This window comes from Lacerta agilis, chromosome 17 (genome assembly GCF_009819535.1).
Source record: "Lacerta agilis isolate rLacAgi1 chromosome 17, rLacAgi1.pri, whole genome shotgun sequence".
NCBI lineage: Eukaryota > Metazoa > Chordata > Lepidosauria > Squamata > Lacertidae > Lacerta > Lacerta agilis.
The window spans coordinates 14,551,660-14,577,919 of NC_046328.1; the positions used below are offsets into that span (position 1 = coordinate 14,551,660).

At 48.1% G+C, this 26,260-nt stretch overlaps 2 protein-coding genes across 2 annotated transcripts in view; one reads left to right on the plus strand and one right to left on the minus strand.

Moving 5' to 3' along the window:
* The window catches only part of SLC5A1 (solute carrier family 5 member 1), a 32,061-nt gene extending 9,122 nt beyond the window's left edge, over positions 1-22,939 (minus strand). The window contains exons 1-8 of the mRNA XM_033174768.1: positions 22,472-22,939; positions 14,987-15,058; positions 10,562-10,666; positions 9,007-9,066; positions 7,552-7,656; positions 3,504-3,609; positions 3,100-3,180; positions 20-231 (exon numbers count right to left, since the gene is read on the minus strand). Of these exons, the coding sequence (XP_033030659.1) occupies positions 20-231; positions 3,100-3,180; positions 3,504-3,609; positions 7,552-7,656; positions 9,007-9,066; positions 10,562-10,666; positions 14,987-15,058; positions 22,472-22,606 (876 nt within the window). The 5' untranslated portion in view covers positions 22,607-22,939. The remainder of the gene's footprint in view (positions 1-19; positions 232-3,099; positions 3,181-3,503; positions 3,610-7,551; positions 7,657-9,006; positions 9,067-10,561; positions 10,667-14,986; positions 15,059-22,471) is intronic.
* On the plus strand, positions 3,863-4,610 carry LOC117061798 (glutaredoxin-related protein 5, mitochondrial-like). The gene is given in 2 exon segments (XM_033174767.1): positions 3,863-3,986; positions 3,989-4,610. Coding segments are annotated over 2 exon segments (483 nt in total). The 5' UTR covers positions 3,863-3,883; the 3' UTR covers positions 4,369-4,610.
* Positions 22,940-26,260: the final 3,321 nt, after the last annotated feature.

The window sequence follows — 26,260 nt, forward strand, 5'->3', positions numbered from 1 at the left end:
AGACTCATCTCCACCATACCTGATCTGTGCACCAGTACCAGAGGCCCAGGATGCTCAGGCCAAAGATGAGTCCCGGCCATGGCAAGTCACCATTGATGGGATCCCGGAATATCTGGAACGCATCTGGACGGGGAGTGTAGCATTTTTCAGGGATACTGGAATTTCCAACGTGCGGGATCGCATTCATGTACTTGTACGTGAATGCCTCATATCCTCCGACTTCTTCAAACGCTGGGGAAAGGTAACAGTCCTTGAGAAAGCTACCACTTCACTCACACAGCTTGTGTGCCAGGCAGGCACAGAGACATCCACACCCCAGTTCAGGGGAGGCTGGGCTGCTTTAATGGTGCACGTGGTCTCCCTCCCCCCCCAGACATTCGCAGCTGGCTTCCAGGTGGTAAAAAATAGTGGGTCTGACATCGAGGGATTCTCAGCTGTAGCTGAGAAAAATAAATCACCAGTCCTCATGATGACTGTGCGGTGTTTGTGTGCTGTATGCTCTTGATGATAAATCTCCACTTGAATTTTCACTTGTTGAATTGATTGTCACAGGGATGAACTCTCTCAAGTTCACAGATAAGTAACCTGCATTCCCCCTCCCCCACCCCCAGCATATACAGTGGTACCTCTGGTTAAGTACTTAATTCGTTCCGGAGGTCCGTTCTTAACCTGAAACTGTTCTTAACCCGAAGCACCACTTTAGCTAATGGGACCTCCCGCTGCCGCTGCGCCACCAGAGCACGATTTCTGTTCTTATCCTGAAGCAAAGTTCTTAACCTGAAGCAGTATTTCTGGGTTAGCGGAGTCTGTAACCTGAAGCGTATGTAACCTGAAGTGTATGTTAACCTGAGGTGCCACTGTAGAGCTGATGGCGAGAATGGATGTTCAGCCTCCACCTAGTGGCCACAGGCAAAACTGTAAGCAAAATCAATCACCTGTCAGGCCCCTCCCACTTTCAGAATTCAGTTTCTGTGCTTTGCTTGCACCAAAGGTGGTGCCTTCTGACACTCTTTCAGAGTCTCTACTTCTTTGCTACTTTGTTTCCAGGCTGATTTTATTTGTGTTCACCTGTTTAGTTTTTTAGAGCCCACCTTTCGTGGGTCAGGGAGCTTTGGTAAGCCCTAGTGTTGCCATCAGCTCCATATGCCTGGGGAGAATATTGTTTGGAACTCACCTGTAAAAGGGATTTCCCAGGCATATACGGGCTGATGGTAAGGGCCCACCATGGCTTATTTTTGATGCTGCCTATAGACCTTTTTCTGAGCATGTCTGTTTGTCTAGCAGCAGAGAGTCTCTTACTTATTAATGCGTTACCTTTGTGTTGTTGGTCGTGTCCTCCTTCGCAGTGCCAGATTACCAAACAGGCAGAGTAGGCACTGACCTATGGGCCCCACGCCCTTTAGGGGCCCCGCTACAATCGATCAAAATAATATTGTGTAATGAAACTGGTGTATTAAAATTGTTGATTGGTAAAATCAGAAACCTATAAGGAGATAATTTGAGTTGGGGGTGTGTGTGTCCCTGAGATTTTGACTGCCTAGGGGCCTCCACAGGGTTTAATCCGGCACTGCTTCTTCGGCTTGTCATAATGAAAACTGAATTCAGAGGCTTTACAAGGGATTTGTTTTGTGTGCAAGTTTGCCTGTGACCACTAGGTGGGGTCTGAATGCCCATTCCTGCCATCAGCTCCCATATGTGTGGGAAAACCCTTTTACAGGCGAGTACCGAATGTCAGTATTGTAATGTCTCATTCTCACATTGCATAATGTTGCGGGTTGCCTTTAATTACTTAATTGATGCATGAGTATGGGAACTATTTAAATGTCTCCTCCCTCTCTCCTTTTTTACCCGTCTGCTGAAGAAGATGGATGTGAGAGTTGTCTTGTTGTTTTGTTATTTGCTTTATAAATAAAACCTTAGATGTTACTTTCCAACCACAGTTGCTTCTGCTGCACTTTGCTGTAAGAGACTGAATTTGCTATCTGCATATGGGCTTTTAATGCTCACACCGAATGGTCTCCTTTCATTTATGGGATGAGGGTGGCGCTGTGGGTTAAACCACAGAGCCTAGGGCTTGCCGATCAGAAGGTCGGCAATTCGAATCCCCGTGACAGGGTGAGCTCCTGTTGCCCAGTCCCAGCTCCTGCCCACCTAGCAGTTCGAAAGCACGTCAAAGTGCAAGTAGATAAATAGGTATCGCTCCAGCGGGAAGGTAAACGGCATTTCCGTGCGCTGCTCTGGTTTGCCAGAAGCGGCTTAGTCATGCTGGCCACATGACCCGGATAAAATAAAGCGAGATGAGCACCGCAACCCCCGAGTCGTCCGCAACTGGACCTAAAGGTCAGGGGTCCCTTTACCCTTTACCTTTACCGAATGGTCTCCTTTCATTTAAGGCAGGACACTCATCTGAGTTACAGCCAGGCTGTGTCACCTGGAATTTCTTGTAGCATCTGATGAGGGGTTTGTTTAACTGCTCACAAGCGCACATGGCACAATAATGGTGCCTGCGGCAGGTGATGCTTCTGTCAGTTTGCATTTCTTAGTAATGAAAGTATTGATCTGATGTGTAGAGATCTTTCCTATTCTACTTAATTCAAGAGGGTTCAGGAAGCTTCTCTGTGTGAAAGGAGCTTCATGGTGTTTGGGTTACCGTTATTCCTTCAGAGAAGCTGAGTGCGGCTGGTTTAAACTGGTTCTTTTATCTCTTCTGTCAAGGTCATGCTGACTATAATAAGAGGCCAGAAGGAGCCTGGGTTTCACCTTTCTCTTTTCCTTCTGGTGTGGTGTTCTGTATATAGTGTTAAGGTTTAGACTTATTATAAGCTATTGCAAGTTTAAGTTAAGTCTGCTGCAACTGGATTTCTTATGGAAAGTGCCAGTCCTGAATGTATTGGATTTTGTGACCATTATGCTCATTTGCCTTCAGTAGCAGTAAAGCTCTGCTGGGTGAAATATAATTGCCTCTGGTCTATTTTTTGGGAATCCTGCAACGTGTTTAAGTTTTTACTCTGCTAACAATACATCGGAATCTACTCCGGATCAATATTGAGTAGACTTTTCAGTGACAGATTCAACCTTTCCTTTGTGCTGTCTGCTTACCAAAGACGGTCAGGACAATGGAGCCCACCAGCATGATAAAAGTTTGCAATGTGTCCGTGTAGATGACGGCCGCAAGTCCTCCTGAGAGCCAAAAAGGGTAGAAAGAGCAACAGGGCAGTGTGAGGAGGAGAACCTCTCCTGATTCCCCTGGGGGAGAGGGACCCCTTCCCCAGCATCACTGCCTTTACCTATTTGCCAAAGCTAAGGCTTTTCTCATCTTGCTTTGGCAAGAGAATACAACTCTCTCTGGCTCAAGACACACAGGGAGATGGTCACATGTGACTCAGGGCTAGAGGCAGCCTTTCTCTCTCCCCATCCACCCTGGGATGGGATTTGCAACTTCAACAGCTTATTATCTTTAATGAACAGGGAAGCAGGGAGACCCTCTGAACCCAAAGACTCACCTGTGATGGTATAAAGGGCTGTAATGGCGAGCAGGATAATGATGGCCACGTAAATATTCAGCCCCATGGCTTCCTTGATGAAGATCGCACCAGAAAATATATCTGCCTGAAACAGGAGGAGCAGCGTTTTTAAGCAGTGGTGGTAATGGGTAACCATGCACCCACAAGGATCCAGAACACAGCCATCAAGCCTAGTGGCCATCGACAGCCCTCTCCTCCATGAATTTGCCGCATTCTCTTAAAGCCTTCTAAGTTGGTGGCCACCACTGCCTCCTGTAGGAATGAGTTCCATAGTTTAACTATGCACACAGGGGAGCAGAACCGTGGCCTGCATCCATTTGGCAAGGTCGCCTGAGGGAACCTCCGGCGAGCCCGCAGCTATGAGCGGGTCCTTCTGCCGGCTGCCCGCAGCCCTGTGGCAGTGGCGCGGCGCGCGGCCCACGATACTCTTGGCGCGGCTGCTGAGCCAGGCCGGCGGCGGAGCGGTGAGGGCGTCGCTTCGGTCGCCAGGTCGAAGGAGGCGGTGGGGCGCCTGGGGCGCGCTCACCCGGTGGTGGTGTTCATGAAGGGCAGCCCCGCGCAGCCCCAGTACGGCTTCAGCAACGCTGTGGTGCAGATCCTGCGCCTGCACGGCGTCAGCGACTACCGCGCCTACGGCATCCTGCAGGACCCCGGCCTGCGCCAAGGAATCAAAAACTATTCCAACTGGCCTACTATTCCCCAGGTCTTCCTGAATGGTGAATTTGTAGGGGGCTGTGATATACTTCTTCAGATGCATCAAAGTGGGGACCTAGTGGAGGAGCTTAAGAAATTAGGAATTCGCTCTTCACTTCTGGATTCGGAGAACAACCACGGAAAAAAATAAGCAAGTGACTGCTATGACTTTGACAAAGACAACTTTTGACAATTTGGTACCAGAAAAGCCTTATGGGATTTAGCTCAGAAAGGCAACTTTTTGAACTAACAATGAGGTTTATATAATATGTTACCCACTCTACTGTACAATAGACTGATATGTGGCTATTCTGTTTTGAATTTTTTTTTAAGCATAGCTCTGTTAATCAAATGTTTTACAATCAAAGTAAATAAGTAGTTCACTTCTAAAAAAAAAAAAAACTATGCACACAGGGCCAGGTTGCAAGTGCTCCTGGGAGTTTCACCAACAAACACAGAGAGTTTGTTGAACCTCCTCCTCACCTGGAGGTGGGTTACCATGAGCTACACTCCTCCAATCCCTATTACCTGCTGGTTGCCTACTAGCATCAACATAACATGGGACTCAGCTACATTAGTTAAGAAACAGCGTTTTGAATGCATTATAAACATGCAACACCAGTTGGCGCAAGAGAGCCAAAAAAAATTCCAAGTGATTTTCCATAGTGTTTTTTTTTCTTTTGTTATAACAATTTAATTTCTGACTTATTTATAGTGGGTTTTCCCCCGTGTGAAGATCCGCCCCTGATGTTGAGAGAGAAAGGGGGTGTGATTTGGCTGGATCCAGGGGCAGTGAGGAAGTCAGCAGCATGGGGACATTTTAATAAAATCTATCTTATCAATCAAAGAACGTCAGGTGTGGATTTGAGGAGAGGTGCCACACAGTCAAAGTGATGAGATATCAATCATTTTGGTTGCAAAATGTTGGATAGGAGTGAGCAGTTCAAAATAAGGAAATGAAAACTAGGAATCTGGGCCTTGGGGGGGTCACCTGGCAGTGATGGTATGAACGCCCACCCCTGGAAACACCCAAACAAAGCCAGGCCCCACATTAACCAGCATGGCAAGCAAATGGCAACGTTTCAGTTTTCTGCCTCTATCCTCAAAGCTTTATCTATCCGTTTCCTCCCTGGGAAAAGGTTCCTCCTGAAAACCAAGTGATCATTTATGACCCTCAGGCACAAGAGATGCCTGTCTCTTCCGCATCTTACGTAAACTATAAAAACTATCCTGCAGGCTGTTCATTATTGAAGCTCCTTAAGAAGGCTGCTCCCAAAGCTTTCCCATTGGAGATCCAGCTCAACCGGCTGCGTCTGATATCTTCATTAAGTGTCTTTTACGGCCCCCATTAAGGCTTTATCGCCTCTCCCCGACTACTAAACTTCACCTTAGGCAGGCATCACCTCCTCAGAGCCACGTGCTAATCAACTGGAAACAGTGGCTGCCAGCAAGGTCACGTTGATGCCACCAGCAAGCAGCTCTGACATTCAAATGCTCTCTGATCAGGCTGCTTTACTTGGGAGTAAGCCCTCATTGGACTCAGTGGCACTTGCTTGTGGGCTGACACATATTGTACCACCCATCACCCTTACAACAACCTTGCAAGGTAGGTCGGTATTATTGCTGCCGACCGCAGGTGGAGGAGAGGCCTGAGGCTGAAAAACAAGGGAGACGTTCCCTGCTCCTAGGCCATGTCTTCCATAAACTCTCAAAATGGCTTTAAGCAAGTCACTCTCCCGCTCTCAGCCTCTGTTTTGCCATCTGCAGTATGAGTGGAAATGGAAATAATAATAAGACAGACCTACCTTACCAGAAAAATCTTTCCAGTAGCACCTTAGAGACCAACTGAGTTTGTTCTTGGTATGAGCTTTCGTGTCCATGCACACGAAAGCTCATACCAAGAACAAACTCAGTTGGTCTCTAAGGTGCTACTGGAAAGATTTTTCTATTTTGTTTCGACTATGGCAGACCAACACAGCTACCCACCTGTAACTACCTTACCAGGTTGTTGAGTGCAAGGACAATCACTATAGTCCTTTGAACACTGTATGTTAGGCAAATTATAACTTCTAAAACAGAACTTGAGTAATTGTTCTGCAATGAGTTTCTACTTTAAAAGAAAGAGGTTCGTTTCTGTCCCACCACCGCACCACAGCAAGGATGCCAAGATTGCCACTGGTGCTGAAGTGCAAGGAAGGGGGGGGGGGGTTTGCTGCAGACCTTTTCCCTGCCCCATTACAGATTAATTAGTAACCCTGATAGAGATGGATTATTGCCGCCTTGGCGGAGACAGAGGGCAAAAGGCCTGGCCTTTCGGGCTAATTTGTATGATTATCTCTCAGCTGTTGCCCACGAGGGCAAAGAGTAGCCTTGCATGGCAACTGCAGGGAAAGAACTGGCCAGCGGTTGCCTCCACCCCACCAGGCAGCAGCTGCAAAGGAGGGGGCAAGATTGAAGGAAGGTCCCCCATGGCCTCCAGTCTGGTGGGCTGTGAAATCCCCAAAGCCCCTCCTTCCTCTTGAGGCTGCAGACATGCCATACATTTAAAGCATAAAGTTTTCCCCCAAAGAATCCTGGGAACTGTAGCTTGCCCCTCATGGAGCTACAGTTCTCAGAAGCTTTAACAAACAACAGTTCCCAGGACTTGGGGGGGGGGGACATGCACTTTAAATGGGTTTTTAATGTGTGCAGGCTGAATAATGCTTCATACAGCAAGCAGGGAGAGATGCTGTCAGGTTTTTAGCTTGTGATATGTGTTATTTCCCATGATGTGACTCTTCTGGCTTCACAGCAGCCTGTCCCAGCCAGGTGCCTTCCAGAAGCTTTTGGACTACAGATCCCACCAGCTCCAGGCCATACAAATATGATAGCAGGGACTGGTGGGATTTGTAGTCCAAACGTCAGGTGTGCCCTAGAGCCAATCTTCCAATGGGGAGCTTGTGGGGCAACCAGAAGCAGAAACGCGCGTGTGTGTGTGTGTGTGTGTTTAACATTATATGACGTATTTGTTGTTTTCCCTTCACACCTAGGGCTCACCCAGACTTCCTTTTGCACCACACTTTCCAGACACAGGTCCGTGCTTTAAAGCTTTTGTGTCCCAGTGTGTGTTTTTTCCTGGCACTTTCCCTGGAAAAACCTGCATTTTACTTCTGAATCGAAACAACTGCAATCCGTAGAAAACGCAATGGCTGTTTGCTTTGATTCAGTTGTAAAATGCAGGTTTCCATGGGGAAAGCACTAGGACAACAACAACAACATCCTTGCACACAGAGCTTTAAAGGCAAAGAGACAGTCTGGGCAAGGGAAAAGGTGTTGGATCCATGATTCCACTTACTGAGATCTTAGTGAAGATGTACAGGAAGAGAGAGAGGATGGAAAGGTAGATTTGAATGCGCTTCCCCCCAAACCGTTTCCGCAGGTACTCCGGCATTGTCACCACCTGCAAGGAGGAGGAAGAAAAGGTCAGGCGTTTGCAGCAGCTAGAGGAGAAAAAGAAGAAGAAGAGTTTGGATTTGATATCCCGCTTTATCACTACCCGAAGGAGTCTCAAAGCGGCTAACATTCTCCTTTTCCTTCCTCCCCCACAACACTCTGAGGTGAGTGAGGCTGAGAGACTTCAAAGAAGTGTGACTAGCCCAAGGTCACCCAGCAGCTGCATGTGGAGGAGCGGGGACGCGAACCCGGTTCACCAGATTATGAGTCCACCGCTCTTAACCACTACACCACACTGGCTCTTCGGTGTGAGGAAGGAGAAGAGCCCTGGGGCAGGGGTGCGTGGCCTGGCCCGGCCCAGCCCAGCCTTCCAGTAAATATGGAAGCTGGCAAAGGTGGGCCCTAGAAACTGCAGGTGCAAATCCCAGCCGAGGAACTACCTACAAAGCCATTACCCATGAAAAGGAAGCAGGGGCGTAGCAAGGTAAATTGGTAACTGGGGGCAAAAAAAATTGTCACCCCCCCTCCCCCCAGGCATGGGAAGGTCAGGTGGTACCCGGTGTGGAAAATTTCTTGTCAACCCCCCCATTGATCCCCCCCCCGCAAAAATGGTTTAAAGTTATTTCATATTTTCTTACAAAGGAATAATAAGTAATTAAAAAAATCTTTTTTTATATCCCACCCTCCCCGGCCGAAGTTGGGCTCAGGGTGGCTAACATCAGATACATAACATTGGTATAAAATCAAACAATAATTAAATTACCTCCAAAAACATCTCAAAATCAAATTAAAGTCTAATTAGATGGCTTTCCACAGGGTTAGGGTTGGGAACAGTAAGTGTTCTCTGAACTGAAATTTCAGCCTTCATGACATAGGAAAACAGCCAAGTGAACAGCTACTTTGGTGGAGGAGGGTCAAGATATTAACCAATATGCATGAAATTTCCTATATAGCTATATAATCCCTAGTATAGTAAGATAAGACCTTCAGAGCAGGCATTAAAAAAAAAAACTAAAAAAAAAAAATCCCCAAAAATTGTTCCTTGATAATTTGTCACCCCCTCCATTATGGAACACGGGGCAGCCCACCCCCCACCCCCCTTGCTACGCCCCTGAAAGGAAGCAGTGGGAATTGGGGATGTGTGGATGAATGCACGAAAGGAGACCTGTCAATAATTACCTAGCAGCCCAGTGAGAGCTCCTTTTGCTGAGAATGCCGGGCGCTACCAGGCAGATCACTTGCAAACCCCTTCCCTCTTCCCTTAGCCTGGGCATCCCGCCCCCAATGATATGCAGAAAATAAGACAAGCACAGGAGCCGCAAATGAGGAAGCCAGATCACCCGCATTGTGCACTTACTCCGGCCTTGATGTAGATGGGGACAAACATCCAGCCCAGAATGACCACCATCACCAGAGCCTGGAATACACGGAAAGTATTTGTTGATGCATTTGTTTATCCAAGTATTTACAAACTGCACTTACACAGAAAAGGTAACAAGGTGGTGCAGAAGGTTTTTGCAGGAAAAGCATCAGTAGCATAGCCATAAAACCTGAGATGTTATGGGCCAAAGTACTGTCTGAGCAATGCACTTTTAAAAGGAATCTGAAAGAAAACAAAAGAACGACTCCAGCCAGATGACTTCTGGTGGCAAGGAGTTCCACAGGACAAACCCTGTCACATTAAAGGCTCACTCCCTAGTAAAGGCCACCTGAACCTCAGGAAGATTGGGGGACTGCCAACGGTGACCTTCAGGCAGTCCATAGGTACTTTGGGCTCATGAAGTCCCAACAAAGGATCTTGAACTTTGTAGCAAATTGGCAGCCAGTGTAGCTCTCTCATGAGAGCTGTGTGGTGCTTGCAGGGGTGGGCCTTGGTAATATGGCACCTTGACACACCCCAGATCTCGTGCCACCTTCCCAAAGCTGGTTAAGTGAGGCACTGGGCTTTGGAAAGGAGGTGTGAAGGCTCCGGAAGGGTCCTAGAACCCTCCCGACTCCTTTCCAAAGCTGGACAAGTACCAACTAGGCTTTAGGAAGGAGGATGGGGGAATTTAGGACCCTGCCAGAGCCCTCACACCTCCTTCCCAAAGCAAGCACTTACCAGTACTAGGCATTGGGAAGGAGGTGGGGAGGTGCCCTCTTGGCTCTGTGCCCTGTGCGGGAGAACCAGTTGCGCTGTCCTAAGTCCATCTCTGGGTTTCTCGGCTGTCACATTCTGCCCTCATTGCCAACACCAGCCCCACATAAAGTGCATTACAGTATGCAAGGCTTGAGGTCTCCAGTGCATGGACCACTCTGACCAGGCTACCCTGGTCCAGGAATGGTGGCAGCAGGTGTAGCAGCCAAAGCCGGTGGAAATCCCTCCTAGCCACAGAGATCACCTATCTCTAGTGATAAAGTGATATCTAGTGATAAAGATGGAGCGTTATCTGTTTCCCACTGAGGTTGGGTGCATCTTGGTGGGATGCTGAACCACATTCCAACACATCAGGAGACATCTTGCCACTGGGAAGCCTGGTTAGGTCACACCTGATGAGGGCCTGTTCTGGGTTCTCAAAAAACCAGGGATGATGACGTGGCCCCTGAGCATAGCTGTCAACCTTTCCCTTTTTTGTGGGAAATTCCCTTATTATAGCATTGGGAAACAGCAGGGAGGGTTGACAGCTATGCCCCTGAGGCGTTGTTGGATCACAGCTCCCATCACCCCAAGCCAGCATGGCAGGCGCTCAAAAACATGGAATCCAGGAATGTGAAGGGATTATCCTGCCCACCTACCTGAAGAGCAACACTTTTGATCAGCAGGTTTAAAAAAAAAAAAAACATCCTGGGTTAGAAGGGTTAAAAATGTGAAGGACCCAAAAACAAACAGGTAGCTGCCATTTTTCCAAAGCCACGGAGTTGAAGTCACTTACATTCCACTCGAAGCCCCCGATCGCGATCCCGGCGGCTGCCCCCGTCCCGGCCAGGCCTACAAAATGGCCGCTCCCAATGTTGCTGGCAAACAGAGAGGCACCGATCTAGAAGCAGAAAGGAGAGGTGTCCTTTTAGCCTGAGGGAGGAGGGTGGGCTGGGAGTCACCTAGGTATGGGGCAACAAAATCAGACTTTCCTAGTGTCCCCATTTTCCAGGGACAGCCCTGAATACACAGAAGCCGTCCCGGTTTCCGATTTGATCCCAGAATGTCCCACTTTTCCTTAGGATGTCCCTATTTTCATTGGAGGGTATGGAGTTATGCGACACCTGAGCCAAGGAGATAAGTAACTATACAACCTTTAGAAGACAGCCCTGCATAGGGAAGTTTTTTTTAATGTTTCATGTTTTATTATGTTTCTATATATGTTGGAAGCCACCCAGAGTGGCTGGGGAGAACCCAGTCAGATAATACAAAAAAAAGAAGAAGTGTGCATGCACACGAAAGCTCATACCAAGAACAAACTTAGTTGGTTTTTAAGGTGCTACTGGAAGGAATTCTTTTATTTTTATTTTGTTTTGACTATGGCAGACCAACATAGCTACCTACCTATAACCAGTCAGATAATATTACAATTATTATTATTATTATTATTATTATTATTATTATTATTATTATTGGAATAGGATGTCCCTATTTTCATCGGAGAAATGTTGGAGGGTCTGCAAAATCCCTTACAGCTCCATACGACACATATCGTAAACTTTTGTGGGTTGGAGCCTGGAGTTCCCCAAATGGATTCCAGGAAACATTAACACATTGGACGTGATTGCAGCAAGACCCGAGTTGAAATGCATAGACCTGCTGCTTTTGCACCACCTTTGGACCTCAGCCTCACATCTCCAGAGGCAGAATTAGACCTGATGTCTAGCCCTCTTCCAGGGGAAAGCAACATGAGGGGCCTCCCAGGGTCCTTGGACCACAACCAGGGCCAGCCCAACTGTGGGACAGAGTGGCTCGGGCGCTGCAAGCGGTCTGTCAAGGAAAGCCCTGCATCTGAATACAAATGGACTACAGGAGTTCCAATGGTCCTGGGAGTTTGCCTCCTGCAGGACGTATTCTTGGTTCCTCCCACAGCCTCACCACCCAGCAGACAAGCAATGGAAGCAGAGCTCATGCCAACACCCAGTTGGCGATTGCTCCTTGGTTGACCTAGGCCGAGTTGTTTCTTTACAAGGCAGCTGCTGTCATCATTTTAAGAGCCAGCGTTCGTGTGAGGGCAAGCTGGCTTGCAACACTTTGCCTGCACTGTCCTGTCTGGCTCCATTCAGTGGGGGAGTTCCCCTCTCATTTTAATCCGCAAAGTGTCTTCTTCTCCATCTTTAAGCCTCCAGGATAGGGAGGGGTGAGGGCAGCTTCTTCTCTCTCTCTCTTTCAGCTTCCCTTCAATTAATGATTAAGGCTAATGCCGGGTAATTAGGAATGCTTTCCCGGGAAAATGATTAACCGCAATGGATTCCATGTCTCTGCAATTCGGCTTGGAACGGACTTCTAGCACACGGATATCTCCATCAAAGTGAAGGCTGAGGCACTCAGACACAACATGATAGCCTGGCATCTGCACAAAAGGGTAGCGTTTACCATTTCTCAGACTTGTTCCCACACTTCCCTTAACCCAGAGGTTTTCAACCTTTTTGAGTCCATGTCTCCCTTGACCAACTATATCTTTCTGCGGCTCCCCTGTGGGGCTCAGGAGCCCAGTTACGTCACCCCACACCTGCAGAGGCTGGCAGCCTCTCACCCATTTTATGGACACCCTCCCTTGCGGAGGGTTCCCCTCAGCCTCCTCTCCTCTCTCACCTCTCCTCAGAAATCCTTGTCCGCTTGCTTACTTACTCTGGTGCTGCCTCAGCTCCCAGCAACCAACACCCCCTGGCTTGCCCCAGAGGCACCATTTGCCTAGAGAACTTGTAGCCAGGGCCGCTGCAACAAACAGCTGTGCAAGCCTCTGAAGGCAGAGACATGAGAGAGCATCAGAGGAGGAAGAGGAGGAAGGAGGGACGGAGGCTGGTGCTGCCCACAGAGCACCTAACCACCATTCCAGGCACCCCAGGGTGCCACGGTGGTTGAAAACCACTGCCTTAATCCTATATTTTAAAAGAGCCAGCGTCACACAGGGGACAGAGTGAAGCCTTTGAGCCTCTCCAGACACCCCTTCTCCTTGTGCGTTCAGGGCAGTTTTTGCACAGAACGGTGTTGGGGACATTTATATGCAATCCCACTTTCAATACTGATTTGCACCTGCAGTAGTTTCTGGGAGTCCGGGCTGCTTCATGTGCAATCGGTGCACTTCTTGCTGAAATCCTGTCCCTTTTCAGGCTGCAAACATTCCAACTTATCTTTTTTGTCCAGCCTTTGTTGTACCATTGTACAAGAGGGCCCCTCTGGACAGAAATAACATCGAGCAGGCACCGCAGAAGAACTAACAGAGGAATGGTGTGTCAACAGGCCACCACGAATTTCTCCCCACTCATCCTTCTTTTAAAATGTGTCGCTCTTGTATTTGTATTGTATGAATCTGCCCGCTTTGCAGGTGCTGTTTTACACCAACGTATTCCACGCATAAGCCACTTTGAGCAACACACACACACAAACAATCACACGATAAACATGTTTTTCAGCAAACAAATAAGACTGATAAGACTTGGCCAAAGGTTGCGTGAGAAGAAAATATGTATAAGATATTTATTTCACACACACCCTTTCTGCTCACACGGGCAAAGAATGAGCTGTTCCCTTTTCTGCTTTGATCCTGAGATCTTTCCCCTCCAAGGGAGCATCAGGTAAGAAGGACAGCTTCTGCTTTCTGAAGGAACAAGCTCTTTCTCTTCACCTCACTGGAAGGTGAGTCATGCACCAGGCGACAGACCAGCCGCTGCCTTGCTCCTCCACGGTCTAACCTCAGGAGCCCCGATGCAGTGGGGATGGCCCTAGGGGTGCTAGTCAGCAGCAGCAAAGCTTTGCCCAGGCAAACCTTTGCCAATCTGGTTCTCCCTTCCCCACACTGCTTTGGACTGCAAAATTTCAGTTTCTCTTCGTTTCCTGTGTCCCCACCCCCCAGACAGGGGCGTAGCAAGGTAAATTGGTACCCGGGGGCAAAAAAAAATTGTCACCCCCCCCCCCAAGGCATGGGAAGGTCAGGTAGTACCTGGTGCGGAAAATTTCTTGTCAACCCCCCCCCCATTGACACCCCCCCCCCCGCAAAAATGGTTTTACGTTATTTCATATTTTCTTACAAAGGAATAATAACAAGTAATAATAATAATAAACTTTTATTTATATCCCGTCCTCCCTGGCCAAAGTCGGGCTCAGGGTGGCTAACCCCAGATACATAACATTGGTATAAAATCAAACAAGAAGAAGAAGAAGAGTTTGGATTTGATATCCCGCTTTATCACTACCGGAAGGAGTCTCAAAGCGGCTAACATTCTCCTTTCCCTTCCTCCCCCACAACAAACACTCTGTGAGGTGAGTGGGGCTGAGAGACTTCAAAGAAGTGTGACTAGCCCAAGGTCACCCAGCAGCTGCATGTGGAAGAGCGGAGACCCGAATCCGGTTCACCAGATTACGAGACTACCGCTCTTAACCGCTACACCTCCTAAAAACCTCTCAAAGTCTAATTAGATGGCTTTCCACAGGGTTAGGGTTGGGAACAGTAAGTGTTCTCTGAACTGAAATTTCAGCCTTCATGACATAGGAAAACAGCCAAGTGAACAGCTATTTTGGTGGAGGAGGGTCAATATATTAACCGATATGCATGGAATTTCATATATAGCCATATAATCCCTAGTATAGTAAGATAAGACCTTCGGAGCAGGCATTTCCCCCAAAAAAATTCAAAAAAAAATTTCAGATTTTTTTTTCAAAAAAAAATTCTTGCTAATTTGTCACCCCCTCCATTATGGAACACGGGGCGGCCCGCCCCCCTCGCCCCCCCTTGCTACGCCCCTGCACCCCAGACTCTTCTCCACATTTCCCTATCAGTTTGCTTTTTTAAAATCCTCATGAAAATTCACCAGCATTTTAGCGCAAATTTCTCCTAATGGCCAACATTTTGCCTAATCTACACATTTTTTTTGCAAAGCAATGTCCCCCTAATATACTTTTCGTGTTCTTTTCGTGAACATATACTGTTCTATGCACGCTTTACCCAACCAGATGCAATTTTGTACACATTTACTTGTCTGGAGAACCGCATTGCAAAATCCAGAGGAGTGTCCCTTTCAGAGGACATGGTTCTCTGTTTCAGTCTGCAAATTGCAAAATCAGGAAGGGCAAATAGGGTAGATTCAGCCTGTGGTCCTTTTGGAGGATAATAAGGGGGGGGCTGTTTTTCAGGGGAGCTGGCTCTTTAGACACAACTTACCGGCCACCAGACCATGCTCCGGCCTGCTAAGAAGAATCCCCCAACCGTCCCGCGGTTTGTTGAATACATGGCCTAAGGAAGAGAGAAGAGGAGATGCAATTAGAGTTACCAGCCATATAATATAGCCTGACCACTACCCCCCCCCATGCATTGATAAGCTCATTACTGCAATGTGCTCTTTGTGGGGGTGCCCTTGAGGTTGTCTGGAAGCGACAGATGCTGCAAAATGTGGCAGCTCACTGGGGCAGGATATCGCCAACACATTAGCCTACTAAATTCAAGCTGCTGGTTCTGGTGTATAAAGCCTAGGACAACGTGGGACAAGGATGCCTGAAAGATTGTCTCACCCCTTACATATCCAATCAAGGCGAGGGCCTCCTGCAGATACCATCTTATTGGAAGGTCTCTTCTGCACAATGTAGGAATCAAGCCTTTTGTGTGGTGGCCCCTGTCCTTTGGAACTCCCTTCCCCATGAAGTCTTTTTGGTGCCTACCAAAGACTTTCCTCTTCCAATGAGCCTTTTAAGTGGAGGTCTTTCCCAGTCCACCACTGTACTGGAATTGACTTTAAGGTGTTTTTTTTTTATTGCTTTATCACATATTGTTTTCTGCCCTGGGCTTCTTTTGGAGGAAGGTCAGGGTATAAATGTAATAAATTAATAATATATTGAAAAGGGCACCTGGCCAAAGGATGATATCCAGTGAGTGGTCACATTCAGATCAGTGGGTCTAAGGAACCCTAATTCTAATTTAAATCCATTGACGTCAGTGAGCATCGAAACATTGACAAAACATTACTTATTTTAATTATGGACCACGTTTTCCTCCAAAGAGCTCAAGGCGGTGTACATTGCTCTCCTCCTCCCCCCCCCCCATCTCGCCTTCACAGCAACCCTGTGAGATAGGCTGGGCTGAAAGAGGCAGCGACAGGCCCAGAAAAAGTGGCTGAGTGTGGATTCGAACCCGATTCCCAGGTCATAGTCCAACACTCTAACCCTCCCACCACATTGGCTCTTGTGTCAATTATGAGCTGTGTCCAATATTGGTCATGCTCAGGGCATGCCTGTTGAAATTAATGGATGTGATCGATCTAGGTCCCCTAATTTCAACGGGTCTACTCTGAGCAACATCAGTTGGCTGCAACCCCTTGACCTTAACTTGTCTGCCGATTTCATTGGGCCTACTTGGAGTATTGACCCAGCGGGTGCAAATCCCCCGCAAAAAAAGTTGATTCTGTCTTAACCTGCCAGAAATGAAATTATCAGGTTATCCTCATAATCTCTCTGGAGTTCCAAGTGTAAAGCTCATGAGACGCATCCCAGAAAGGGCTTGCAAAAGACCTCCCATGCAGTGCTTTTTTTCTTATAAAATATATTTAGGGGTACTCTCATTTTGACTCAAGAAAACCACCATTTTATAGTTCAAATCGGGGGAAATAAACATGGTACATGGAGAAAAGTACAAAGATTCACAAAATGTTTCGGGGTATGCGTACCCCTGCATCCCTCCCCAGGAAAAAGCACCGCTCCCATGAACAATGGAACAAAAATGTTGGGAGCAGGATTCGGAATGGAGTCAGATCCGGAAGGAGAAAGCCTGGCATTCAGTTATCCCTCTGATGCTTCAACAAACCAACTGGCATCCCGAGCTGTTGTTTATGCAGCACCATCCCAGAAGCAGTGCAGGCACCTTGACAGCAATTATATTCATGTTTATTTGTGGCACAGATTTATTAGGTGCAATCAAGGTTCACCATTGTTTCGGTGGCAACAGACTCCCAACAGGCCTTTCGCCAAGCCATTCCCAATAAAACCATGATGGGGGTAAATGAATGAGAACATTGTCCGTGGGCAACATGCCACCTGAGGCTTGTCCAGACTGGCAGTTCCTCCTGGCACCACCCTAAGTGTCATACAGAACTGCCGCTGGCTGGGGCAGAGGGCAGTCGTCACCAGGGCCCGGTGGTGCCCTCCAAGTGCTTTGGACTACAGCTTCCCTCAGCCTCAGCCAACATAGGTGTGCTCAGACCCAGCACCATTTGCCCATGCTGGCTGGGACTGGCGAGAGTTGTGGTCCGAATAATCTGGAAGGCAACACCAGGCTGGCAGAGGTTGGCTCTCTTTGTTTACACCCACCATGCACTATAGGGCATGGCATAGTAATAGAATTGAAGCGTTGGAAGGAGCCCATGGGCCATCTAGTCTAACCCCTTACAATGCATAGGGAAGGGGCTACTCCAGGAAGGCCATGTTTTGTATCATTTCTAAAATTAAAAAAAAATGTCATTTAATCTACATTATAGCAATTCCTACGGACCAGAGGTGTGTTTATTGGATGGCAGCCTTGAAATGTCTCAAAACTCAGAGATCCGCCAAGGAACATTGACGATCACCTGTAAACCAGGGTTTCCCAACCTCGGCCCTCCAGCTGTTTTTGGACTACAACTCCCACCATCCCTAGCTAGCAGGACCAGTGGTCAGGGATGATGGGAACTGTAGTCCAAAAACAGCTGGCGGCCCAAGTTTGGGAAACACTGGCGTAAATGATGGTCATGGCTTCGTGCCCCCAAAGTGGAGAATTTGTAATACTGTACGTTCCACTTGAACTGAAACTGCTTTGAGATGTTCTTAATTGTAATTAATTTTAGAATGCCTTCAGTGTTTCAGACTGTTTTTGCTTTTAAATAGTGTGTCTGCTTGGTGCCCTGGAAGGATATGGCATACATTCTAGCAATAATTCAACAAATAATAATATTTGTTACAAGTGTGTGTGTGTGTGTGTGTGTGTGTGTGTGTGTTTTTATGCATCTATATCTTCACAAAATCCTCAGGGGACTGTTGGCATTTGCCCATGCACATAGGAAAGTGCCTTCAATAGATTCTGAGCAACTGGTCTACCTAGCCTGGCGCTCGCTGTGACTCTTCAGCATAGGGTGCCCTGCCCCACCTGGGCAGACCCATAGCATGTCTTGAGCCCATCTCTCATTCTGCACTGCAGATGGCAGATGAGAATTGGTGTTTGCCTCCTGGAAAGAGAAAGGACTGTTTTTGCTGCTGCTGCTCCTCATAAAATTGTGGCATGGCCGTTGTGTGTCCACAACAACCAGCAACGTAAAAAGGTAAAGGTAAAGGACCCCTGGATGGTTAAGTCCAGTCAAAGGTGACTATGGGGTTACAGCGCTCATCTCGCTTTCAGGCTGAGGGAGCCGGCGTTTGTCCACAGACAGTTTTCCAGGTCATGTGGCCAGCATGGCTAAACCGCTTCTGGCGCAACGGAACACAGTGACAGAAGCTAGAGTGCACAGAAACTCACCCCGTTGCGGGGATTCAAACTGCCGACCTTCTGATCAGCAAGCCCAAGAGGCTCAGTGGTTTAGACCACAGCACCATATGCATCCTAGAAACCAGCAAACACAACACAGTACACACCCAAATAAATCACTAGCTGGATCTGAGTTATGAAATGTGGCTTTCCACCTCAGAAGCAGCTACCTCCTGTGGACAGCCTCGCTTTCTCTTCATTTTAAAAACAGCAAGCATGCCTCTAGTCCTCATAGTTTATGGAAGAGAGAGAAAAGGCAAGCCATTCCCCTTGCAAGAGCAATGGGATTTTCTAGCACTCCATATTTCCTGGTGATATACCTGTATATATAACCTGAGCTGCATGTTCTGCCAGTTCCTGCTTACCCTACTCTTACACTGGCATCTGCATAAGCAGGTAGATGTTAAGTGTGGAGTGGGAACAGCCAGGGCAAGGGAACATGCACCCTGACTTCCTGGTAAAATGAGACTGTCTTTGACCTCAGACAAAATCAAGCCAGCAAGCACAGTCTTGCCTTGCAATTTTCTCAGTGGTTTCGTATTCAAAACCCTCCTCAGGCTTTTAGCCCATCCCTCCTGACACCTGCCCATCTTCCTGAAGAGCAGCCTTGCCCAAGCTCCTCCAGGTGCTTTGAAAAACAACTCCCATCAGCCCCAGCCTGGATAGCCATGGGATGCTAAGACTGATGGGAATTGTAGTCCAAAACACCTGAAGGTACTCCAGACTGGAGAAGGCTGCTTCAGAGAGGGGAGTCCTGGGCTCTTCAAGGCTCTTCTGGACTTCTGCACAGCTCTGAAGGAATTCAGACAGCACAAGGACCCTGGGAGTCGTTGCCACACACTGCCAGAATCAGATACCCTGACCTGCCCCACCCAGGTTCTGGGGAGCCAGTCATCAAGTCGGCTTGGCTCCTGCACCTCCTTCCACTGGTTCTGCTTCTGAAACTTTAAGGGTTGCCCATCAGACAGACGTTTCGCAGGTGAAGCTCTTTTCATTTCTCTACAGCCCAGGAAAGGCACCACCTGGTGCATTATTAAGAAGAAGAGAAGAAGAAGAGTTTGGATTTGATATCCCGCTTTATCACTACCCGAAGGAGTCTCAAAGCGGCTAACATTCTCCTTTCCCTTCCTCCCCCACAACAAACACTCTGTGAGGTGAGTGAGGCTGAGAGACTTCAAAGAAGTGTGACTAGCCCAAGGTCACCCAGCAGCTGCATGTGGAAGAGTGGAGACACGAACCCGGTTCACCAGATTACGAGTCTACCGCTCTTAACCACTACACCACACTGGCTCTCTTACTTACGATGTACACTGCTGCTCTGGGAATTTTCTGGGAATTAATATTATTATTAATTTGCAAATCATAAGAATGAAAGGTTTTCTGTGCGTCGGGCAAGGAGAAAAGTGGTAAAACCTTCTGCCAGGCACAAGAGCAGAGGCAGGAAAAGAGTTGGCAACCCTACTTTGAGAGGCAGTGCAGTTACAAGTGCTGCACTAAGACCAGAGAGAGAACAGGGTTCAAACCCCCTCTTGGCCATGAAGCTCACTGAGTGCGGCCTTGGGCCAGGCACTGCCTCTCAGCCTAACCTACTTCACAGGTTGTTGTGATGATAAAAGGAGGAATGTCCTCAGGGAAATAATGGCCCTCCACTGCAAATAACAGTCAGGAACAGTTCCTCCCATCCCCTGCAAAAAAGGGAATTTGCCCTGAAAGCTTGCTATACACCATTCAGCAGCATTACAAATGAGTATCAGTTTAATACCAACAGCAGAGAATCCTGATAATTTTAGTTTGGGAAGGTGATGTCAACTCTCTGCTCGTCGTTCTCCCTGAACTACAGCTCTCTGGGGAGAGGGAGCGGCTGTTCAAATACATTAATTGATTACAAAGTTATAAATCTGTTCTGTTTAATTCTGTGGCACTAGCTTCAATTTGTCATCCACACACGCCGAGAATCAAGGTGAGTGTCGCCGCTGAACATGTGCAGAGTGCCTGTTGCATCTCTGCTAAAATAGCCGCCAGCATTGGGGAAAAGGAGCCTGTAATATCAGACTTGAGCCTTAGGTCAGCAGCAGCAGCACCCTTTGTGGCAAAAATCGAGCTGTTCCCCTTCTTGTCACACTTTCTGCTGCCATAAAAAAGCTCATCTGGTCACCTTCCCCCCCCCACCCTGGCCATGAGACCTCCCAGCCACCCTGAAGCACTCAAACCTAGGCGGCAGACATGCTTCCATTTGCCCTGGCTAGGGAAAACTTTGAACGGGTTCAGCTGAGCTGCCCAAGCCCAAGCGCAGGCACTGCCAGGGAGCTACAGCTGCATGCTGCAGTCTCTGGAGGGCAGCAAAGGTATCGGGGCACCTCTTTGCGCCTTGGGACAGATCACCCTTGCTGCTTCTCCCTCGGGTGCAGATCCCAAATGGTCAGAAAGTTTAAAAACGCTGCACACCCACAGCCTCCCTGGGAGCTCTGGGCAGGCCAGGCTCCTCTCTTCCATCACCCCAAACAACATCGCTCTATCGAGTGGCGGCTGGTGTATCCCTTTGGACTGCTAGGGCACAGGAGACTGGCAGCAAAAGCCAAAGCCAGCTCCTTCTTGTCTTGCCCCATTCTCTTCCTAAGCTGAAGGGTGCAGGGGGGAAAAAACTGCTAGCACATTTGCAAAGCTAAGCCGAGTCCAGTTTGGTTTCAAACTGGGTGGCGGACTGCGTGCTGGGATTCCTGCATTGCAGGGGGTTGGACCAGATTACCCTCGGGGTCTCTTCCAACTCTGCAATTCTAGGATTCCTCCTCCTCCTCCCTCCTCTACAAGGGGCAACTCTGAGACTGAGGAAGAGGAGGAAACTGACAGGCAGGGCCACCTGTAGCCTGGGTGTAAGGAAGGAGGCAGGCAGGTTTTTTTGGGGGGGGGGTCTGGCTAAGGACAGGAGGAGGCTAGTGGGGCAGTGCCCCATCTGGGAATAAGAAAAGGTTGCTGCGTCAGGCCAGCATCCTGTTCTCACAGTGGCCAGCCAGATGCCAATGTGAGAGGCAGTGTGGTGTAGTGGTTAGAGCATCAGACTAGGAGCTGGGAAACCAGAGTTCAGATCTTCTCACTCAGCTATGAGGCTCACTGAGTGTGACCTTGGGTCTGGTCGCCGCAGCCTCTCAGTCTAACCTGCCAACCAGGGGATTGAATGAGATAAGAATCATACATGCCACCTACTGCTCCTTGGAGAAGAAGGTGGGATTTAAATGCAATTCACAAGTGCCTCTGGAAAGCCCAAAAGCAGGAACTGAGAACAGGAGCCCTCTCCTCTCCTGTGGCTTCCAGCGGCTGGCATTGCCGCTTCTGACCAGCCTCCCCTGCCTGCATCTGTTCCTATCGCTGTCCTCAGCCTCCCATCTCACCCTCCCTGCTCTTTCCTGAGGCCTCTCTCAGACGTTTTGGCCCCGAGCCACTTTCTGGTGGCTCCACTTCCTTCATCCCCGCCTCGGGCAACCCTGACCTCTTGCCCTGCGAGAAAGGGGTTAACCCTACAAGCGGGGAGAAGAGATTTCATATACACACACCTTGGTGACAAAGCAGAGGTTTAAATGGTTTAAATGGATGTGAAACACAGGCTGGTATTCTGAAGTCGGTGTAGACCCACTCCATAATTAATAAGCACCCATGCGGAAGCACCGGCCAGGAATGCAAGGTGGCCACCTTGAAGCACCTTCAATTTCACATGTCAAATACACCCCTCCACACACACACACACACACACACACAAGCAATTTCTTGCCACCTTCCACTTTCTGCCCCAGAGATTCCTGGTGCCCAGTGACGATGCCGGTGGCACAACACCTGTGTGGTGTCGTGGTTAGAGTGTCAGACTAGGACCTGGGAGACCAGGGTTCGATTTCCCACTCAGCCATGAAGCTGACCTTGAGGGCCGGTCACTGCCTCTCGGCCAAACCTCCCTCACAGGGTTGTTGTGAGGACAAAATGAGGAGGGGAAGAGCCATGGCACAGTGGGGCACCCTCTTGAGCTCCATGGAGGAAGAGGTGGCATATACATGCAAAGGCAGTAGAAACTCAGGAGGTGTTGGGCTCTCCTTCCTCGGAGGTCTCTTAAGCAGAGGTCGGATGACCATCTGCCATGGACCAAATAAAACGCACGCGAGAAAAGTCAACGAGACCTACCCATACTCCCACCGCCAGCACTATCAAGAAGTACAGGACAATGACAGAGATGTCTGCAGGGTTGTTGATGGCCAGCCCCTCATCCTCCTCTGAGACTGCCATGGTCGTGGCCGCGGTTGCCGGTGTGGCTGCCATCCTGCCGCTCTGGGTGCCTCTTGTCCTTCTCCTGCTCTCGGCTTTATATCGCCTGGCAGTGCCGCCAAGTTAATGATAAGCTCGCGTGGGTCTCCCTGGGCTTCCACGATGTCTAATGTGTAACTGAGAGATCTCTGCTCCCTCTCCCTCTCTCCTTTGGATGCCTGAAGTCCTCCTAACAGGCGTGGTTCCGTCCTGGCATGGCCTGCTGTGGTCGCCAAGGGTGGCTGCTTCTCTCCTCTCTGGAGGCTGCCACGCGCAAGCCCTGTCTTCCTGGGTCCTGCAGCAAGAGGTGCTTAAGGCTTTTGTAGCCCTGGAGCAGGTGGTTTGACAGGAGGCAGTGGAAAAAGGAGGGGTGTGGCTCCAGCCCTGCTCAAGGAACCCAGAGCCCAGCCTGAAGTGGTTCTTCCAGACTGGCGGGTCCGACCCTGGTGCAGAAACGCTCACTAATCGCCCAGAATTTGGAAGAGGGGGAGAAGGAGGGCTTTGAGCTTCGGGGACACCCCAGGATGTTAGGAGTGGCATTCCTGCTGCGACGTGTCATCAGTCTTCATGGCTTCCAGCTGGAGGAGAGACTAGACCGTGGCACCACCCAAGGGAAGCAGAAAAAAAGAAGGGAAAGACATGTTAATCTATTCCTCCAAGGAGATGGAGAGAGCCACAGAGTGCAACACTTACAAAGTGGGAAGGAGTCAGAGCATCTGCTTGGCATGCAGAAGGTGCCAAGGTCAATCCCTGACATCTCCAGGTAGGGATGGGGGGGGGGGGAACTCCCTGCCTGGACCCTGGACAAATGCTGCCTGCCAGTTAGCATAGACAATGCTGAATTAGATGGACCAATTGTGTGGCTCAGTATTGCCAAGGGCCTTAGCTCAATGGCTATGCATCTGCTTGGCATGCAGAAGGTCGCAGGTTCAATCCCCAATGGCCTCTCCAGGTAGGGCAAGGAGAGACTCCCTACCAGAAACCCTAAATTCTGCCCATCAGCGCAGACAGTGCTGAGCTAGATGGACCAATTGCTTGACTTAGCATGTCCTTCGCCAACTTGGAAAAACTTTTCATGTCCCCATTTTGCCCCGCCCTGTTCCTTGAACTCCAGACAAAACCCCCAAACTGATTCTTCTCAAAAGTCTGAGATATGAGAGGGGTAAAGTTTGACAATAAACCATAAAAATGTGTGGTGGTGAATATGTAAGATAGATACACAAATGCTTCCATGATTTGTGGCAGCATGAAAAGTCTTAAACGGGAAGCAAGAGCCAGGAGTTGTGCCCCAGAATCCTCTGCGGCCCTTGCAAGGGATCATGGGAGCCACATCTTAGATGCAACACATGGCAGGAGGAGGGGTGAGAGTCAAAGGTCTGTGGCTCGGGGGGGGGGGTGGCTTTGAAACAGTTCCTAGGAAATAATCCATTCAAAAACCCACGCTGCTGTGTCCACACTCTCATCTACTCTGCATCCAGAGTTCTCCCGCTGCTGGTTTGAGAAGCAGAGTAAACAGGGCATGATCCGCAGTAATCCGAATCTATGCTGTTGTTTCTTCAGAAATTCTGTGCGTTGATGCATTTACCGGTACTCCCCAAACCAGCTTCAATCCAGATTGAGAAAAATAACAGCCTTGATGCGTTGTTTTTTTTTTTACCTTTTAGCAATGTTTAATAATGAAATTCAGAGTGTGATTCTCATGATCAAAACAGGGGCATTTTACATTGCTGCTGTTTTTTTTCATTGTTCAAATGTTGGAGGATATGCTGTTTTGTGGGGGCAATTTAATAGAATCAAAGCTTTGGTGGGTATCTCAAAGATCATCCAGTCTGACCCCAATGCCAATTCAGGGAATCTGCTGCTGCGGCGTCCCTCCTAGGTGGTCATCGTTCTTAAAAACCGGTAAATAGGACTAAGTAGAGATCCCTTTGCACCGCATCTTCATGTTGAGAAAAACATCACCTCTTGAATTTCTGCCCGCTGCACATCTATTAAAATAGACCCAGGAGCCCTCCAAGGAATCCATTGCCTACCGCTGCTGTCGTAGTGGCAACAATGACTGCAGTTCAACTCCTTGGAGGCCAGATCTGCTGCCCCTTTGGCAGCCCACCCCAATGCTGCCTCCACAATGGCTTCCAGCCTTGATGCTTTTTAAGCAGGTCTTGTACATGAAGCCCACATGCAAAGGACTCCTGCCACATTGAAATGGTTGTGACGTATCTAATAGATTATGTCTGTTTTAAAGGAGACACTTTCCAGATCTGAAGTGCACAATTGAAAGGGGTGAGGAGAACTGGGGTTGTTGTTTTAAAAAACAACAACAAACCAATGCAAAAGAGTTACGGAAATATTTTTTTTTTTTATAAGATTTTATTATTTTCCAATAGAACAAAGAAAAAACAAAACACAACAACGACACAAAGCATAATAAACAATAAACACAATCAACAATAAAAACAATAACAATGATAATAAACATAAAAAAGAACATATACATACCTTAACCAATACTTATCTTTGTACTTTCCTTGTTTCTAACTTCTCTATTTGGGGACTTCCCCCATTCCCTCCACTGTCTTCAAAATCAAATACATCTTCAAGGTAGCTTTGTATCTTATTCAATTAACATTTGCCCAAATTTTAATATGCTTAACTTTACTTGGTCCAATACCTAATCAACTATATATCTTATCTTAACAACATATCTTAACATATTTTAACACATACATCATTCGCATAAAAAATTTCCTCTTAACAATTTTATCTAACACAGGTCTACTAAAGCCGATATTCTATCTAATTCTGCTCAAATATTCAATTTAACTGCTAAAGAGTTCAATAAAACAGTTAAAGAGTTACGGAAATAAATCCTTCAATGACTTGCCTGCCAGGGAGGTGACTTTGTTGTGCAGATTTATGAATTGGAAAGAAAACGTGTCTAGCTACTATTGCACAGGCTTTTTCTCCTCCCTGCCAGTTTTGGGGGAAAGTTTTCCCCATTCTTTTAGATGTTCTTACCAAAGACTGCTTACCTTGGCCAGGGTACATTTGAGCTGGCAGCTGAACAGGGAAGCAGCTGGATTAACAACAGAATGCCAAATGCAGAAAAATCCCCCCACTTCACCAAGACTCTAATCCCAAACACATGAGCAATAATCAAATCAAAATATATATATAAAAAAATTCCTTCCAGTAGCACCTTAGAGACCAACTAAGTTTGTTCTTGGTATGAGCTTTCAAGTTCCTCTCGGCACACCCTTACGTCTGAGTAAATATGCGCAGGATGGTGCTTTGAGAAGAAGTGTTTGCTTGTGGTATGCACTCTGCACATGAACCTTGTGTTTAAAGCGCCCGGCTTTCCCCAAGGAATTCCCCCGCCCCCGCAGAACTACATTTCCCAGCACACTTTGCAAACTACAGTTCCTGGGATTCGCTTTAAATATATGGTGTGTTGGCAGGGTTGGTCCTACCCTTAGGAAGATGTGAAAACCTCCCCAGACAGCTGATTTGGGGTAGGAAGCAAATCACCAGTCACTTAATGCATAATTATTGCATTAACTGAATTTTTATTATTATTGTGGGATAATTTTTCTCAGATGGCAAAATAACTAGACTGACCCTGGGTACTGTGGCACCTTGATGGGGGGGGGGCTGGACAGGGGGCACTGT